Source organism: Schistocerca cancellata, chromosome 3 (genome assembly GCF_023864275.1).
Source record: "Schistocerca cancellata isolate TAMUIC-IGC-003103 chromosome 3, iqSchCanc2.1, whole genome shotgun sequence".
NCBI classification, from domain to species: domain Eukaryota; kingdom Metazoa; phylum Arthropoda; class Insecta; order Orthoptera; family Acrididae; genus Schistocerca; species Schistocerca cancellata.
Genome location: NC_064628.1, coordinates 25545586 through 25563696, shown reverse-complemented (window position 1 = coordinate 25563696; position 18111 = coordinate 25545586). Strand labels below are relative to the sequence as shown.

The following is an 18111-nucleotide window of genomic DNA, read 5'->3' as shown; positions in this document are numbered from 1 at the left end:
TTCGGCGATGGTATGCGCAGTTTAAAGCTTCTGGATGCCTCTGCAAGGTGAAATCAACGGGTCGGCCTGCAGTGAGCGAAGAAACTGTTGAACGCGTGCGGGCAAGTTTCACGCGTAGTCCGCGGAAAATTGGCTCATGCCACAACTGGAGACCGACAGCGCCGACTTCATCTTTCAACAGGATGGTGTTCCAGCGCACTTCCATCATGATGTTCGGCATTTCTTAAACAGGAGATTGGAAAACCGATGGATCGGTCGTGGTGGAGATCACGATCAGCAATTCATGTCATGGCCTCCACGCTCTCCCGACCTAACCCCATGCGATTTCTTTCTGTGGGGTTATGTGAAAGATTCTGTGTTTAAACCTCCTCTACCAAGAAACGTGCCAGAACTGCGGGCTCGCATCAACGATGCTTTCGAACTCATTGATGCGGACATGCTGTGCCGAGTGTGGGAGGAACTTGATTATCGGCTTGATGTCTGCCGAATCACTAAAGGGGCACATATCGAACATTTGTGAATGCCTAAAAAAACTTTTTGAGTTTTTGTATGTGTGTGCAAAGCATTGTGAAAATATCTCAGATAATAAAGTTATTGTAGAGCTGTGAAATCGCTTCAATCATTTGTAATAACCCTGTATTTTCCCGAAACTGACGAAAAAAATATAATACAAAATAAAAATACCGGTTATCAGTATTGTCGCAGAAGAAGCTGAGAAGCACCGTCACTGTGGTGAAGTGGTTATGACACTAGACTGTGGCATGGAGGGTCGTGAGTTCAAAACTCACCTCAACTGTAAAACTTTAATTTCTATATTCGGTTCGAGGACATTCTAGAAGTATCCACCAATATCAAGAATCATTGTACTGGAATGTTCTGTAAGTGTATATACAGGATGTGACTCAAAAGTATCAAGACTTAACTCAGAGCCGGCCGGTGTGGCCGTGTGGTTTAGACGCTTCAGTCTGGAGCCACGTGACCGCTACGGTCGCAGGTTCGAATCCTGCCTTGGGCGTGGATGTGTGTGATGTCATTAGGTTTAATTAATTCTAAGTTCTAGGTGACTGATGACCTCAGAAGTTAAGTCGCATAGTGCTCAGAACCATTTGAACCATTTGAACTTAACTCAGAACTAGAAATTTATTGGACATTTAAGTATAGTGGACTAAAATTCTTCAAAATATGATCCTTCAGCATCAAGCTAGTGCGTCTTCCACTGTTTGTAGCCCTTCTTGAAGGCCTCGGGCGTCATGCTGTCAAGGGCTCTCGTCGAAGCCTGCTGGATGGAGTCGAATCGGTTCCCTTTCAGTCCTGTCTTGATTCGGGGGAAGAGGAAAAAGTCACTTGGAGCCAAGTCGGGCTGTAGGACGGCTGCGGCAGTGTTGTCACGTCGCACATGACCAAAACTACGGCAGCGGCGCGCGACGTGTGAGCGGGCACGTTGTCGTGGTGGAAAATCCAGTCGCCCTTGAACGCCGAGCGGACGCGACGTACTCGATCCCTCAAGCAGCAGAGCACTCACACTAAGATGACGGGCATTGTTTAAAAGTTCCCACACTCGCTTCACATTTTGATCTGTTCGGCTTGGTGATGGCTCCCAGAGCGGTTGTTGTCCTCAAGATTCCCGTGGCCATCCTTGAAACGTTTGTGCCACATGAAAACCATTGCACAGGAGATGGCTTCTTCCTTGAAGGCCTCTTGAATCATAGCGAGAGTCTCCGTGGCGGTTTTGCTCAGTCGCACGCAAAACTTAATCGCATAATGCTGCTCCAAGTGCTGCTCCATTTCTGCCTCTTCCACTTATCGATCGAGGTCAATGACACGCACTCACGATGCAAGCGAAGCGCACTCTTCAGGATTCCGGAGGCAACTGCCGCAGCGCCAGTTCGTTCCCTGAGACCCCCTACTACTTCCCCCACCAGGCGCAACCGGTCCGCGCGCGCTCCCCTGCTCAGAGATGAATCAGTTTTGAAACCTCTGAAACACACCTTGTATACCGCATGTTTTCTGGCCGGAGGCAGTTCGGTCCGTGCTCTTGTATGTGCAGGTGCTGAACAAACCTTCGTTAAGTGAAGTTAGTGTTCGTCGTTCATCTAATTACACCTTCTTCTACGTGACATTATTGCCATTTCAGTATCGATATATCACTGAAAAAAGCTAGACTCCATCTACACAGGGTGATGCAAAAAGAATACCACAACTTTAAAAATGTGTATTTAATGAAAGAAACATAATATAACCTTCTGTTATACATCATTACAAAGAGTATTTAAAAAGGTTTATTTTCACTCAAAAACAAGTTCAGAGATGTTCAATATGGCCCCCTCCAGACACTCGAGCAATATCAACCCGATACTGCAACTCGTTCCACACTCTCTGTAGCATATCAGGCGTAACAGTTTGGATAGCTGCTGTTATTTCTCGTTTCAAATCATCAATGGTGGCTGGGAGAGGTGCCCGAAACACCGTATCCTTAACATACCCCCATAAGAAAAAATCGCAGGGGGTAAGATCAGGGCTTCTTGGAGGCCAGTGATGAAGTGCTCTGTCACGGGCTGCCTGGCGGCCGATCCATCGCCTCGGGTAGTTGACGTTCAGGTAGTTACGGACAGATAAGTGCCAATGTGGTGGCGCTCCATCCTGCTGAAATATGAATTGTTGTGCTTCTTGTTCGAGGTGAGGGAACAGCCAATTCTCTAACATCTCCAGATACTGTAGTCCAGTTACAGTAGCACCTTCGAAGAAAAAGGGACCAAAAACTTTATTAGCTGAAATGGCACAGAAAACGTTCACCTTAGGCGAGTCACGTTCATACTGAGTTGTTTCCCGCGGATTCTCAGTGCCCCATATAAATAACACAAAAAACTTGCTATTGAGCGGTCGCCATCTTAGCATCAACTGACGCTGACGCCTAGTCAACAGCGCCTCAAGCGAACAAATGTACAACTAAATGAAACTTTATAGCTCCCTTAATTCGCCGACAGATAGTGCTTAGCTCTGCCTTTTGTCGTTGCAGAGTTTTAAATTCCTAAAGTTGTGGTATTTTTTTTGAATCACCCTGTATATTCTGGGAAGAATATCGATCTATCGATATGTTACCTGTGGCTCTAGAGCGGAGTACAGAGACAGGTGCTGACCTTGAGGCAGCGCGCGCGCTCGTGCATGACGAGGGAGACGGCGACGGCCGGCGGCCTGGCCCTCTGCCTGTGGTGCTGGTGCTGGTCGGCGACGCGGCGCAGCGTCCGCAGGCACGAGGCTCGTCCGCCCGGGGAAGACGGCGGCGCCACTTCGCTGCTGGCTGCAACACCAGACGGAACGATCTGAAGTGGAACGATCATATAAAATTAATTGTTGGTAACGCGGGTACCAGGCTGAGATTCATTGGGAGAGTCCTTAGAAAATGTAGTCCATCAACAAAGGAGGTGGCTTACAAAACACTCGTTCGACCTATACTTGAGTATTGCTCATGAGTGTGGGATCCGTACCAGGTCGGGTTGACAGAGGAGACAGAGAAGAACCAAAGAAGAGCGGCGCGTTTCGTCACAGGGTTATTTGGTAAGCGTGATGGCGTTACGGAGATGTTCAGCAAACTCGAGTGGCAGACTCTGCAAGAGAGGCGCTCTGCATCGCGGTGTAGCTTGCTCGCCAGGTTTCGAGAGGGTGCGTTTCTGGATGAGGTATCGAATATATTGCTTCCCCTTACTTATACCTCCCGAGGAGATCACGAATGTAAAATTACAGAGATTAGAGCGCGCACGGAGGCTTTCCGGCAGTCGTTCTTCCCGCGAACCATACGCGACTGGAACAGGAAAGGGAGGTAATGACAGTTGCACGTAAAGTGCCCTCCGCCACACACCGTTGGGTGTGGCTTGCGGAGTATAAATGTAGATGTAGATGTAGGTACATACCGTTAATCATGGTTACTTGGACCCTGGCCGGTTACTTGCATCCGTTACGTTAAAGTGATCGAAGGCGTTTCTGGAAGCAGTTTACTGAGATACTCGACTAGTTCTGAGTTCATTCGTGAGGTAGCAGCACTCGGCAGGCTATGGCACAACCCATGTGTTTCCACGGCTTGCTGCTAGAGTTTAGTGGAGGCTATGTTCACGGTTTCCCCACGGTTTCCCCACCATGTTATAGTTCTGGGTGGAGATTTTAATTTGCCGGATATAGACTGGGAGATTTAAACGTTCATAACGGCTGGCCGGGACAAAGAATCCAGTGAAATTTTTTTAAGTGCTTTATCTGTAAACTACCTTGAGCAGTTAAACAGAGAACCGACTCGTGGCGATAAGATATTAGACCTTCTGGTGACAAACAGACCGGAACTATTTGAAAAAGTTAACGCAGAACAGGGAATCAGCGATCATAAAGCGGTTACGGCATCGATGATTTCAGCCGTAAATAGGAATATTAAAAAGGGTAGGAAGATTTTTCTGTTTAGAAAAAGTGACAAAAAGCAGATTTCAGAGTACCTGTTGGCTCAACACAAAAGTTTTGTCTCAAGTACAGATAGTGTTGAGGATCAGTGGACAAAGTTCAAAACTGTCGTACATAATGCGTTAGATGAGTATGTGCCAAGCAAGATCGTAAGAGATGGAAAAGAGCCACCGTGGTACAACAACCGAGTTAGAAAACTGCTGCGGAAGCAAAGGGAACTTCACAGCAATCATAAACATAGCCAAAGCCTTGCAGACAAACAAAAATTACGCGAAGCGAAATGTAGTGTGAGGAGGGCTATGCGAGAGGCGTTCAATGAATTTGAAAGTAAAGTTCTATGTACTGACTTGGCAGAAAATCCTAAGAAATTTTGGTCTTATGTCAAAGCGGTAGGTGGATCAAAACAAAATGTCCAGACACTCTGTGACCGAGATGGTACTGAAACAGAGGATGACGGACTAAAGGCCGAAATACTAAATGTCTTTTTCCAAAGCTGTTTCACAGAGGAAGACTGCACTGTAGTTCCTTCTCTAGATTGTCGCACAGATGACAAAATGGTAGATATCGAAATAGACGACAGAGGGATAGAGAAACAATTAAAATCGCTCAAAAGAGGAAAGGCCTCTGGACCTGATGGGATACCAGTTCAATTTTACACAGAGTACGCGAAGGAACTTGCCCCTTTCTTGCAGCGGTGTACCGTAGGGCTCTAGGAGAGCGTAGCGTTCCAAAGGATTGGAAAAGGGCACAGGTCATCCCCGTTTTCAAGAAGGGACGTCGAACAGATGTGCAGAACTATAGACCTATATCTCTAACTTCGACCAGTTGTATAATTTTGGAACACGTATTGTGTTCGCGTATAATGACTTTTCTGGAGACTAGAAATCTACTCTGTAGGAATCAGCGTGGGTTTCGAAAAAGACGGTCATGTGAAACCCAGCTCGCGCTATTCGTCCACGAGACTCAGAGGGCCATAGACACGGGTTCACAGGTAGATGCCGTGTTTCTTGACTTCCGCAAGGCGTTCGATACAGTTCCCCACAGTCGTTTAAGAAACAAAGTAAGAGCATATGGACTATCAGACCAATTGTGTGATTGGATTGAGGAGTTTCTGGATAACAGGACGCAGCATGTCATGCTCAATGGAGAGAACTCTTCCGAAGTAAGAGTGATTTCAGGTGTGCCGCAGGGGAGTGTCATAGGACCGTTGCTATTCACAATATACATAAATGACCTTGTGGATGACATCGGAAGTTCACTGAGGCTTTTTACAGATGATGCTGTGGTGTATCGAGAGGTTGTAACAATGGAAAATTGTACTGAAATGCAGGAGGATCTGCAGCGAATTGACGCATGGTACAGGGAATGGCAACTGAATCTCAATGTAGACAAGTGTAATGTGCTGCGAATACACAGAAAGATAGATCCTTTATCATTTAGCTACAATATAGCAGGTCAGCAACTGGAAGCAGTTAATACCATAAATTATCTGGGAGTACGCATTAGGAGTGATTTAAAATGGAATGATCATATAATGTTGATCGTCGGTAAAGCAGATGCCAGACTGAGATTCATTGGAAGAATCCTAAGGAAATCCAATCCGAAAACAAAGGAAGTAGGTTACAGTACGCTTGTTCGCCCACTGCTTGAATACTGCTCAGCAGTGTGGGATCCGTACCAGATAGGGTTGATAGAAGATATAGAGAAGATCCAACGGAGAGCAGCGCGCTTCGTTACAGGATCATTTAGTAATCGCGAAAGCGTTACGTAGATGATAGATAAACTCCAGTGGAAGACTCTGCAGGAGAGACGCTCAGTAGCTCGGTACGGGCTTTTGTCAAAGTTTCGAGAACATACCTTCACCGAAGAGTCAAGCAGTATATTGCTCCCTCCTACGTATATCTCGCGAAGAGACCAAGAGGATAAAATCAGAGAGATTAGAGCCCACACAGAGGCATACCGACAATCCGTCTTTCCACGAACAATACGAGACTGGAATAGAAGGGAGAACCGATAGAGGTACTCAAGGTACCCTCCGCCACACACCGTCAGGTGGCTTGCGGAGTATGGATGTAGATGTAGATGTAGATGCACTATGTGATCAAAAGTATCCGGACATCCCCAAAACATACGTGTTTCATATTAGGTGCATTGTGCTGCCACCTACTGCCAGGCACTCCAAATCAGCGACCTCAGTAGTCATTAGACATCGCGAGAGAGCAGAATGGGGCGCTCCGCGGAACTCACGAACTTCGAACGTGGTCAGGTGATTGGGTCTCATTTGTGTCATACGTTCGCACGCGAGATTTCCACACTCCCAAACCTCTCTAGGTCCACTGTTTCCGATGTGATCGTGAAGTGGAAACTCTGTGGCGGAGCGGTTCTAGGCGCTTCAGTCAGGAGTCGCGCTGCTGCTACGGTCGCAAGTTCGAATCCTGCCTCGGGCATGAATGTGTGTGAGGTCCTTAGGTTAGTTAGGTTTAAGTAGTTATAAGTCTAGGGGACTTATGACCTCAGATGTAAAGTCCCATAGTGCTTAGAGCCATTTGAACCATTTTTGAAGTGGAAACGTGAAGGAATATGTACAGCACAAAAGCGTACAGGCCGATCTCGATTGTTGACTGACAGAGACTGCCGACTGTTGAAGAGGGTCGTAATGTGTAATAGGAAGACATCTATCGAGATCATCACACAGGGATTCCAAACTGCATCAGGATCCACTGCAAGTACTATGACAGTTAGGCGGGAGGTGAGAAAATTTGAATTTTATGGTCGAGCGGCTGCTCATAAGCCACACATCATGCCGGTAAATGCCAAACGACACCTCGATTGGTGTAAGGAGCGTAACATTGGACTATTGAACAGTGGATAAACGATGTGTGGAGTGACGAATCACGGTATACAATGTCGCGATCCGATGGCAGGGTCTGGGCATGGCGAATGCCTGGTGAACGGCGTCTGCCAGTGTGTGCAGTGCCAAATGTAAAATTCGGAGGCGGTGGTGTTATTGTGTGGTCGTGCGTTTCTTGGGGGGGGGGGGGGGGGAAGGGGGCTTGCATTCATTGTTGTTTTTCGTGGCACTATCACAGCACAGGCCAACATTGATGTTTTAAGCACCTTCTTGCTTCCCACTGGCGAAGAGCAATTCAGGGATGGCTACTGCATCTTTCAACACGATCGAGCACCTGTTGATAATGCACGGCCTGTGGCGGAGTGGTTACATGACAATAACATCCCTGTAATGGACTGGCCTGCACAGAGTCCTGACCTGAATCCTATGGAGCACCTTTGGGATATTTTGGAACGCCGACTTCGTGCCAGGCTCCACACCGACCTAAGACGTTACCACTCCTCCGTGCAGCACTCCGCGAACAATGGGCTGCCATTCCCCAAGAAACCTTCCAGCGCCTGATTGAACGTATGCTTGCGAGAGTGGAAGCTCTCATCAACGCTAAGGGTGGCCCCAACACCATACTGAATTCCAGCATTAACGATGGACAGCGCCACGAGATTTTAACTCATTTTCATCCTGGTGTCTGGATACTTTTGATCACATAGTGTATGTACAGTTTTTCTTGTGTAAAACTTCTTTGTTCAAAGTGCGAAGAATCGACGTTCTGAATGCAGTAAATGCACAATTTTATTCTTTGAACATTACTTTATGTAATTTCTATGTGAATGTTTAACTACAAATCGCTTTTAAAATATTACTCATCAAAATGTATGCAGGTGTACTGATAACCAAATGCAAGGGATTTTGGACCCATGAGCGGCTTGGGCCCAAGTAACCCTTAGGTACTATATTCTTCATTTACTTCAAAATAAAACACCTGTTATAGATTGTGACAAGTTATTTTCAGTTGTTACCTAATACAAAATATGTTTGAAATTTTTTTGGGTTTTTTCTTTACTGGTTTAAGGTTCATTGAGCTGATTAAATACACAGGATTGCCTGAAAGCCACAAGTACAATGAATCTGCACACGAACAACTGGAAAAATACTTAAATTCTAGGGTAAAACCTTAAAAATGTCAAACAAAATAAGCGCAGAAAAAGGGAAGAATAAAACCAAGAACACGAAGAAACCATCAAGACAAGTCGACATTGAGTCAACACCAGAAGACGCTGATGATTTCAGCCTCCTAGCTGCATAAAGTGATTCCAGTTTGTTTAACAGTGAGAATCAAGCGCGTGACCCGAGACACACTGATTTGCCATCTAGCAGTAGGCTTATAGATGAACAAGCTAAGATGAGCAGCCCAAAAAACGGAAAGAAAATAAAGTACATCAAAAGAGTCTTAGACATTGCAAGAAGGCACCACTGTGATCATTTTATTGCAGAATACTGAATTCCCTGTGGATAACAACGGAGTAGTCGTGGAGTGTATGGATAAAACAAAAAATTCTGGAAGTGGCCTGAACAAAAGGATATTCTACACTACAGAAGGCGCTCGTCCGCCGCTCGTGGTCTCGCGGTAGCGTTCTCGCTTCCCGAGCACGGGGTCCCGGGTTCGATTCCCGGCGGGGTCAGGGATTTTCACCTGCCTCGAGATGACTGGGTGTTTGTGTTGTCCTCATCATTTCATCATCATCCAGGAAAGTGGCGGAATTGGACTGTGCAAAAGATTGGGTACTTGTACGGGCGCTGATAACCACGCAGTTGAGCGCCCCACAAACCAAACATCATCATCATCACTACATAAGGCGCGATATTAAGGAGAAGGTTAACCATCCAGTCGATCGTACACATGGCAAATACTGTCGTGGGATACATTACGTCACGCCTGCTGGACCTGTTTATGTAGTTCTGTAAGAGTTGTTGACCGTCGAGTCACACGGGGTCAATTCTCCTCCTGTCCTGTATGAAACAGGCGAAATACCGTCAGACTTCAAGAAGAATGTAATAATTCCAATCCCAAAGAAAGCAGGTGTTGACAGATGTGAAAATTACCGAACAATCAGTTTAATAAGCCACAGCTGCAAAATACTAACACGAATTCTTTACAGACGAATGGAAAAACTAGTAGAAGCCGACCTCGGGGAAGATCAGTTTGGATTCCGTAGAAATACTGGAACACGTGAGGCAATACTGACCTTACGACTTATCTTAGAAGAAAGATTAAGAAAAGGCAAACCTACGTTTCTAGCATTTGTAGACTTAGAGAAAGCTTTTGACAATGTTGACTGGAATACTCTCTTTCAAATTCTAAAGGTGGCAGGGGTAAAATACAGGGAGCGAAAGGCTATTTACAATTTGTACAGAAACCAGATGGCAGTTATAAGCGTCGAGGGGCATGAGAGGGAAGCAGCAGTTGGGAAGGGAGTGAGACAGGGTTGTAGCCTCTCCCCAATGTTATTCAATCTGTATATTGAGCAAGCAGTAAAGGAAACAAAAGAAAAATTTGGAGTAGGTATTAAAATCCATGGAGAAGAAATAAAAACTTTGAGGTTCGCCGATGACATTGTAATTCTGTCAGAGACAGCAAAGGACTTGGAAGAGCAGTTGAACGGAATGGATGGTGTCTTGAAGGGAGGATATAAGATGAACATCAACAAAAGCAAAACGAGGATAATGGAATGTAGTCGAATTAAGTCGGGTGATGCTGAGGGTATTAGATTAGGAAATGAGACACTTAAAGTAGTAAAGGAGTTTTGCTATTTGGGGAGCAAAATAACTGATGATGGTCGAAGTAGAGAGGATATAAAATGTAGACTGGCAATGGCAAGGAAAGCGTTTCTGAAGAAGAGAAATTTGTTAACATCGAGTATAGATTTAAGTGTCAGGAAATCGTTTCTGAAAGTATTTGTATGGAGTGTAGCCATGTATGGAAGTGAAACATGGACGGTAAATAGTTTGTACAAGAAGAGAATAGAAGCTTTTGAAATGTGGTGCTACAGAAGAATGCTGAAGATTAGATGGGTAGATCACATAACTAATGAGGAAGTATTGAATAGGATTGGGGAGAAGAGAAGTTTGTGGCACAACTTGACCAGAAGAAGGGATCGGTTGGTAGGACATGTTATGAGGCATCAAGGGATCACCAATTTAGTATTGGAAGGTAGCGTGGAGGGTAAAAATCGTAGGGGGAGACCAAGAGATGAATACACCAAACAGATTCAGAAGGATGTAGGTTGCAGTAGGTACTGGGAGATGAAGAAGCTTGCACAGGATAGAGTAGCATGGAGAGCTGCATCAAACCAGTCTCAGGACTGAAGACAACAACAACAACAACATACCCCACATGTGCTCTACTGGAGAGAAGTTCGGAGATTGTGCCGGCCAGGGAAGTTGCTGCACGCCTTGCAGAGCACGTTGAGTTTCACAGGCAGTGAGCGAGATGAGCTTTATCCTGTTGGAACAACACAGCACCTTCCCGTGTCCGCCTGTTTAGCTGAGCCGCAGTCTGCCTTCGGCAGGGCAACAGAGCGGACGAGCTCGCCTCGCTTACATTCTGACGGCCGTTGCTTTAAGTGCCGGCTTACCTTGTACGATCCATGGCGAACCGTTACCGTAAATCAACACTCCGATTTATTTTCTACAACGATTATGCCCGACCCAAAGCACTCGAGGTGGAGCGTTTTCTGCGAGAGGAAGTGAAGATCCCGGAGACCGATATTATCGGCATACATTTGTCAATCGTGAGGAGCACGGTCTACGTGAAAATCATTAACGACGCGGCGTGCGAACGCATACTACGTGAGACCAAACAGGGGCTCCGCTTCTGTCATGCTGATGGCAATGTGGGGGAGGTAACCGTCGACCACGCAGGCTTAGGTATGCGAACGATACGCATTTTCGAATTGCCATTCGAACTTCCTGCTGAGGAAGTCGTCGCGGCACTACGCCCATACGGCACAGTCCGTGGCCACTCTGCGGAGAAGTGGACACAGTTTCGGACGTATCCTGTCCTAATCGGGGTCCGACAGGTCACCATAGATCTCCGAAGCCACGTCCCGTCCTACTTACAGATCGGCGGATGCCGTGCAATAATTATATATGACGGCCAGCCTCGGACCTGTTCCGGGTGCGGCAAAGAAGGCCACCTTACAAGGGAACCTCCGCATCGCACCCCCCTCAGATTTAGTTATAAGTTGGCACAGGGACAGGCCTTGAAAAACTGAACACAGATCAATCGAGAAAACAGGAAGAAGTTGTGTGGAACTATGAAAAAAATAAGCAAAATATACAAACTGAGTAGTCCATGCGCAAGGTAAGCAACATCAAGGGCAGTGTGAGTTTACGAGCGCCGTGGTCCCGTGGTTAGCGTGAGAAGCTGCGGAATGAGAGGTCCTTGGTTCAAGTCTTCTCTAGAGTGCAAAGTTTAATTTTTTATTTTCAGACAATTATCAAAGTTCAGGCACTCACACATAATCAACTTCACTCTCCAAAATTCCAGGCCACGTTCAGATTTGCTTGGACATATGCAGGATTTGACGGTCTACACACAGAAACATTTGAAAACGTAAAAAAACATATGTTTTGACAGAGCACAGGGAAAACTGTGCGACTGTGAAACTGTTGCATTCATTTGTTGCAGTTTATCTGACAAACTCTTACGTTTTCACCACTTTTTTGGAAGTGATAATCACATCCACAAGAAAACCTAAATCGGGCAAGGTAGAAGAATCTTTTTACCCATTCGCCAAGTGTGCAAGTTAGGTGGGTCGACAACATATTCCTGTCATGTGACGAACATGCCGTCACCAGTGTCGTATAGAATATATCAGACGCGTTTTCCTGTGGAGGAATCGGTTGACCTATGACCTTGCGATCAAATGTTTTCGGTTCCTATTGGAGAGGCACGTCCTTTCGTCTACTAATCGCACGGTTTTGCGGTGCGGTCGCAACACACAGACACTAAACTTATTACAGTGAACAGAGACGTCAATGAATGAACGGACAGATCGTAACTTTGCGAAAATAAAGAAAGTAAAATTTTCACTCAAGAGAAGACTCGAACCAAGGTCCTCTCGTTCTGCAGCTGCTCACTCTAACCACGGGACCACGGCGCTCCTCAGCTGACTTTGTCCTTGATTTTGCCTATCTTGCGCGTGGACTACTCAGTTTGTATATTTTGCTTATTTTTTCATAGTTCCACACAACTTCTTCCTGTTTTCTCGATTGATCTGTGTTCAGTTCTTCAAGGTCTATCCACTGCGTCAATTTATAACTAAATCCGAGGGGGGTGCGATGGGGAGGTTCCCTTGCTAGATCCGAATGTCTACAACTGCGTATTACGCAACTTCCAGCTGCCGAAGAACCACCCACGTCGCAACCTACAGTGCTACCGGTGACCTACGCCGCTGCTCTCGCTTCCCCTACCGCTTTGCAACGTCGCCCGGTCACCACAAACGACGCCACCAACGAGCCCGACCAGACACCGACGGAGAGCGCCTCGGACGGCCCGCCTTCTCGGCCAGCCATCGACGCCGCTGCGACGATGCCGCCGCAACCGAACGCTGCCGAGCGAGGTGGCGCAGTGGTTAGACACTGGACTCGCATTCGGGAGGACGACGGTTCAATCCCGCGTCCGGCCATCCTGATTTAGGTTTTCCGTGATTTCCCTAAATCGCTACAGGCAAATGCCGGGATGGTTCCTTTCAAAGGGCACGGCCGACTTCCTTCCCCGTCCTTCCCTAATCCGATGAGACCGATGACCTCGCTGTTTGGTCTCCTTCCCCAAAACCAACCAACCAACCAACCGGACGCTGACCCTGACCTCGGAAACACGATGGAGATCGACTCGCTCATCGTTCCTACAGCAGTCTTTCTGCCACAACGACGCGACTCCCTTCCGTCGTCGGACACGGAGGGTCGCACAAGGAAACAACGTTCTGCGAAACGTCGCAAGCGAAGACGGCGCACCGTTTCCGGCCAAGAGGAGACGTTACAAGTCGATGATGATGATGATGATGTTTGGTTTGTGGGGCGCTCAACTGCGTGGTTATCAGCGCCCGTACAATTATCCAATCGTTGCTCAGTCCAATTTCACCACTTTCCTGGATGAGTTACAAGTCGAGGAGGACGTAACCGGCGACCAGCACGAGGCCTCAGAACCCGCTACTGCTGACGAAGACGTTATGAGCGCGGAGACATCTATCGGTGTGCCTGCGCCCTGGTGCTGACGCTGACCTAAATCGTGAACGTATCACAGGCGACACTACACCACGCACCATTACAACATCTTCTGCAGACAAAATGGAAGATACAGCAGTGTCCGCTTCCACGGCGTGGCACGAAGAGGAGGTCGAGGAGCAGGACCCGTTACGGGACCCTGCGCCGTCACGGCCGCACCACTAATCATACTCTCCCCAGACTGCCCTGCGGGCCAGCGGGATAACGTTCAGCTGCGACGCCCACACCCTTGCGCGGACAGCGGAGTGGACCAGCCTCCAGCAATTCGACACCAGGTCTACCGGATAGCAACCATCAACACCAACAACCGATTAAAGTACTCGGTAGCGAAGCCACTTTATAAGAAGGGAGACAGGGATAATGTTGATAATTATAGACCTATTTCTATGCCATCGGTGTTTGCTAAAGTTATCGAGGGGGTTGTATATACAAGGTTACTGCAGCATTTAAATTCACATAATTTGCTGTCAAACGTACAGTTTGGTTTTAGAAATGGCTTAACAACTGAAAATGCTATAGTCTCTTTTCTCTGTGAGGTTTTGGACGGATTAAATAAAAGGTTGCGAACGTTAGGTATTTTCTTTGATTTAACGAAGGCTTTCGACTGTGTTGACCACAAAATATTACTGCAGAAGTTGGAACATTATGGAGTAAGGGGAGTAGCTTACAATTGGTTCGCCTCTTACTTTAAGAACAGAAAGCAGAAGGTAATTCTCCGCAATATTGAGAGTGGTAATGATGTTCAGTCCCAATGGGGCACTGTTAAATGGGGCGTTCCCCAAGGATCGGTGCTGGGGCCACTGCTGTTTCTTATTTATATAAATGATATGCCTTCTAGTATTACAGGTGATTCAAAAATATTTCTGTTTGCTGATGACACCAGCTTGGTAGTGAAGGATCTTGTGTGTAATATTGAAACATTATCAAATAATGTAGTTCATGAAATAAGTTCGTGGCTTGTGGGAAATAATTTGATGCTAAATCACAGTAAGACTCAGTTTTTACAGTTTCTAACTCACAATTCAACGAGAACTGATATTTTAATCAGACAGAATGGGCATGTCATAAGCGAGACGGAACAGTTCAAGTTCCTAGGCGTAGATAGTAAGCTGTTGTGGAAAGCCCATGTTCAGAATCTTGTTTAGAAACTAAATGACGCTTTATTTACCATTAGAACAGTATTTGAAATAAGTGACATTTAAACATGAAAAGTAGTCTACTTCGCATATTTTCATACGCTTATGTCATATGGTATTATTTTTTGGGGTAATTCTTCTGATTCAAAAAGGGTATTTTTGGCTCAAAAACGGGCTGTTCGAGCTATGTGTGGTGTAAGTTCTAGAACCTCTTGTCGACCCCTATTCAATAGTCTGGGAATTCTGACATTGCCCTCAGAGTATATATTTTCTTTAATGTCGTTTGCTGTTAGCAAGAGTTAGCAGCTTTCACTCAGTTAATACTAGGCAGAAATCAAATCTGCATGTGGAATGCACTTCCTTGACTTTTGCGCAGAAAGGAGTGCAGTATTCTGCTGCATCCATTTTCAATAAGCTACCACAAGAACTCAAAAATCTTAGCAGTAGCCCAAACGCTTTTAAGTCTAAACTGAAGAGTTTCCTCATGGCTCACTCCTTCTATTCTGTCGAGGAGCTCCTGGAAGAGCTAAAAAATTAAGCAAATTCCAGTGTTACATTCTTGATTTTCTTTATTTAAACTAATGACGTGTCGCCTGAATATATTTCTTATATTTCATTTTATCTGTTTCTACAATCGTGTTATAATTTCATGTATTGACTCGTTCCATGACCATGGAGACTTCTCCTTAATGTGGTCCCACGGAACAATAAATAAATAAATAAAATAAAAATAAATAAAACATCCGTTCCAGGGTGAAAATCCGCCTTATGCAGGAGATGTTCTGGGCTTCGGATATTGATTTCGCCCTTCTGCAGGAAGTTCACTTGGCTAGTCTCCCGGATATCAATGGCTATATCGCCCACGCCTCCGCGAGTGATCCTATGGGCCGCGGAGTGGCCATCTACGTCCGCCACGGGATTTCTGTGACCGATGTCGCCTTCCTTCCATAAGTTCGGGGCATGGCACTCACTGCCATGGGGACACGCATCGTTAATGTCTACGCTCCCTCAGGCACCGACCGACGGCATGAAAGAGCCGAGTTTTATTCCGAGGAAATCGCTCCCCTGTTTTTAGGGCGTTATGACCATTGCCTACTAGGAGGTGATTTTAACTGCGTTCTGCATCCTAAAGATCAGATTCCCCAATATACTACATGCCAGGAGCTACGTATAGTGGTGCGAGACCTCCTGCTTCACGATACCTGGGAAGTTCAACACGGCCGGTCGCGGTGGTCTAGCGGTTCTAGGCGCGCAGTCCGGAACCGCGCGGCTGCTACGGTCGCAGGTTCGAATCCTGCCTCGGGTATGGATGTGTGTGATGTCCTTAGGTTAGTTAGGTTTAAGTAGTTCTAAGTTCTAGGGGACTGATGACCACAGATGTTAAGTCCCATAGTGCTCAGAGCCATTTTTTTAGTTCAACACGGCGACCGTTTGTAACGCCTATTTCCATCTATTGTACTATTTTTTTTCCTTGCTTTGTTACCTCAAGATATGACATTTCTGTCTCTTTGTATATTGTAATTGTTTTACTATTTGTATATTTATGCATTTATGTCGATGTATAATTGGTTTGTTTCGTAAATATTATTTGTACTTTTACGCTGGGTCTTGCCTAGGGAAAACTGCTGTCGAACGATTACATCGATAGGTCGTGTGAAGAATCAAAGTGTGTAGGATCTTTGGTGGTGTTAACTCTGCCGCGTGGAGCGCGGGCTGAGCAGAAGGAGTCTGGCGGGAGTAGCGAGTGGAGCAGGTGTGTTGTGTGACGCTCCCGCGAGTTGCCGCGCTTTCGGGGTTTGGCAGCATGTAATTGCGCTCGACTTGCGATGATAGTTTCTGACATGGTGTCGCGGACGGGAAACATTAACTAGCGCACATCAAGAGCCCGTTTCGTCTGGTGACCGTGTCGAGAAGAAGGCGCGCCAACATCCAGCTTCTGCAACAGCGACGGCCGACAATGAGTGACTGTCGCCACCTCCTCGATCGACGGCTTCAAACCTTCAATCAACCATCAAGGAAGACTGGAAGCAAGTAAAGTTTTAGAACTGTATGGCAGACCTCAGCTTTTCAAACTGTACCATTTTCGTAACTATAATAACAGCAACTTAGCATGAACCTTTGTTGCTCATTGTCCCAATTGCATTACCAAGCAGGGTCCCTTCCTTTTCCGAAATGAACCCGAGTGTCGTTGAAATTTAAACGCCAGCATTAAAATTATACCATTCGATTTCACTGCTTTAATTTCAAAGTATTCATAGCTGGCTACAATATTCAGATTACACAAGCACAAATTAAGAGTGCGAGTTTTGTTATCGTATTTTAGCTTACCTGTGACTGCAGCTCAGCTTGGTACGTACTAAATTTTACTATTGTTAATTGTTCAGAATCATTTAATTCAAGTTCAAAGTTAAATCTCTTATTTACAAATTGCGTAGATTCAAGTAGTTTTTTGAAATGATTGTTGAGGTAGTCCAAGACTAACCGTATTATACTTAATTTCGATGTGCTTCAGAAAGAAAGCTCACTATTAACTTCAGTCACTAAATTAACTTTCGATTTTTCGGTTTTATTAATTCTTTTGCTAAATTAAGTCAGGGTGTAGCGAAATTTATTACTTCTGACAAACTTTCAGTTTTCACACTACACGTGTCAACCTTCAGTTGCCACGCTTCTAGTGCTAATTATATGTGTAATAACCTTTCTTTTTCAGTTACTATAGTAATTGTCCTCAGGACTGGCGACCGTGATTTCCCCCAAATCTCAAATACCTAATTACCGCTAGTTAATTGTTAACGTAACGGCTGCACATTTACTTTCTTTATTAACTTTACCCCTTTTCAAAATTAATTTCCACCAGTTTCATTAGCACATTTCCTTTCATTTAGATGTAACCCTTTCCTCCCTCTTTACCGACAGCTTAACTTCGGTGACGATTGCTTTTCCAAAACTCCCATTAGGTACACGCGGTTTCATCTTTCACTGTCATTAAGGTCGGTAAGTGAGGGGGAGGTTACACGTTCTGGCCATACCTTTCTTACCAGTCATTCCGCAAGCCGACTGGACAGGATATATGTCTCACAAACTCTTAGATCTGCGATACGGGGCGCCGAACGCTGGCCGCTGGCCTTTTCCGACCATTGCGCTTACATCTGTACGGTCCTCCTTCCGCCGCAATCAGTATGGGGCAGCCGTGCGCCATGGAAACTCAATACTTCACACTTGCATGACCTGGCGTGTCACAAACAAGTCACTGAAACGTGGACAGCCTGCGAACGACGCCTTCCCCGCTACCACTCGACATTCAAATGGTGGTTGGACTGCGTCAAGCCGGCGGTCCGGAGGAATGATGAGATACGGGAAGGACATGGCCGACTGGCATCGCACCACTGTTGACTTCTA

The 18111-nt window shown here is 46.0% G+C and overlaps 1 protein-coding gene across 1 annotated transcript in view; it reads right to left on the bottom strand.

Moving 5' to 3' along the window:
• LOC126175495 (cholecystokinin receptor-like) overlaps positions 1–18111 on the bottom strand; it is a 1200755-nt gene that overhangs the window by 200446 nt on the left and 982198 nt on the right. The window contains exon 6 of the mRNA XM_049922316.1: positions 3138–3298. Within this exon, the coding sequence (XP_049778273.1) occupies positions 3138–3298 (161 nt within the window). The remainder of the gene's footprint in view (positions 1–3137; positions 3299–18111) is intronic.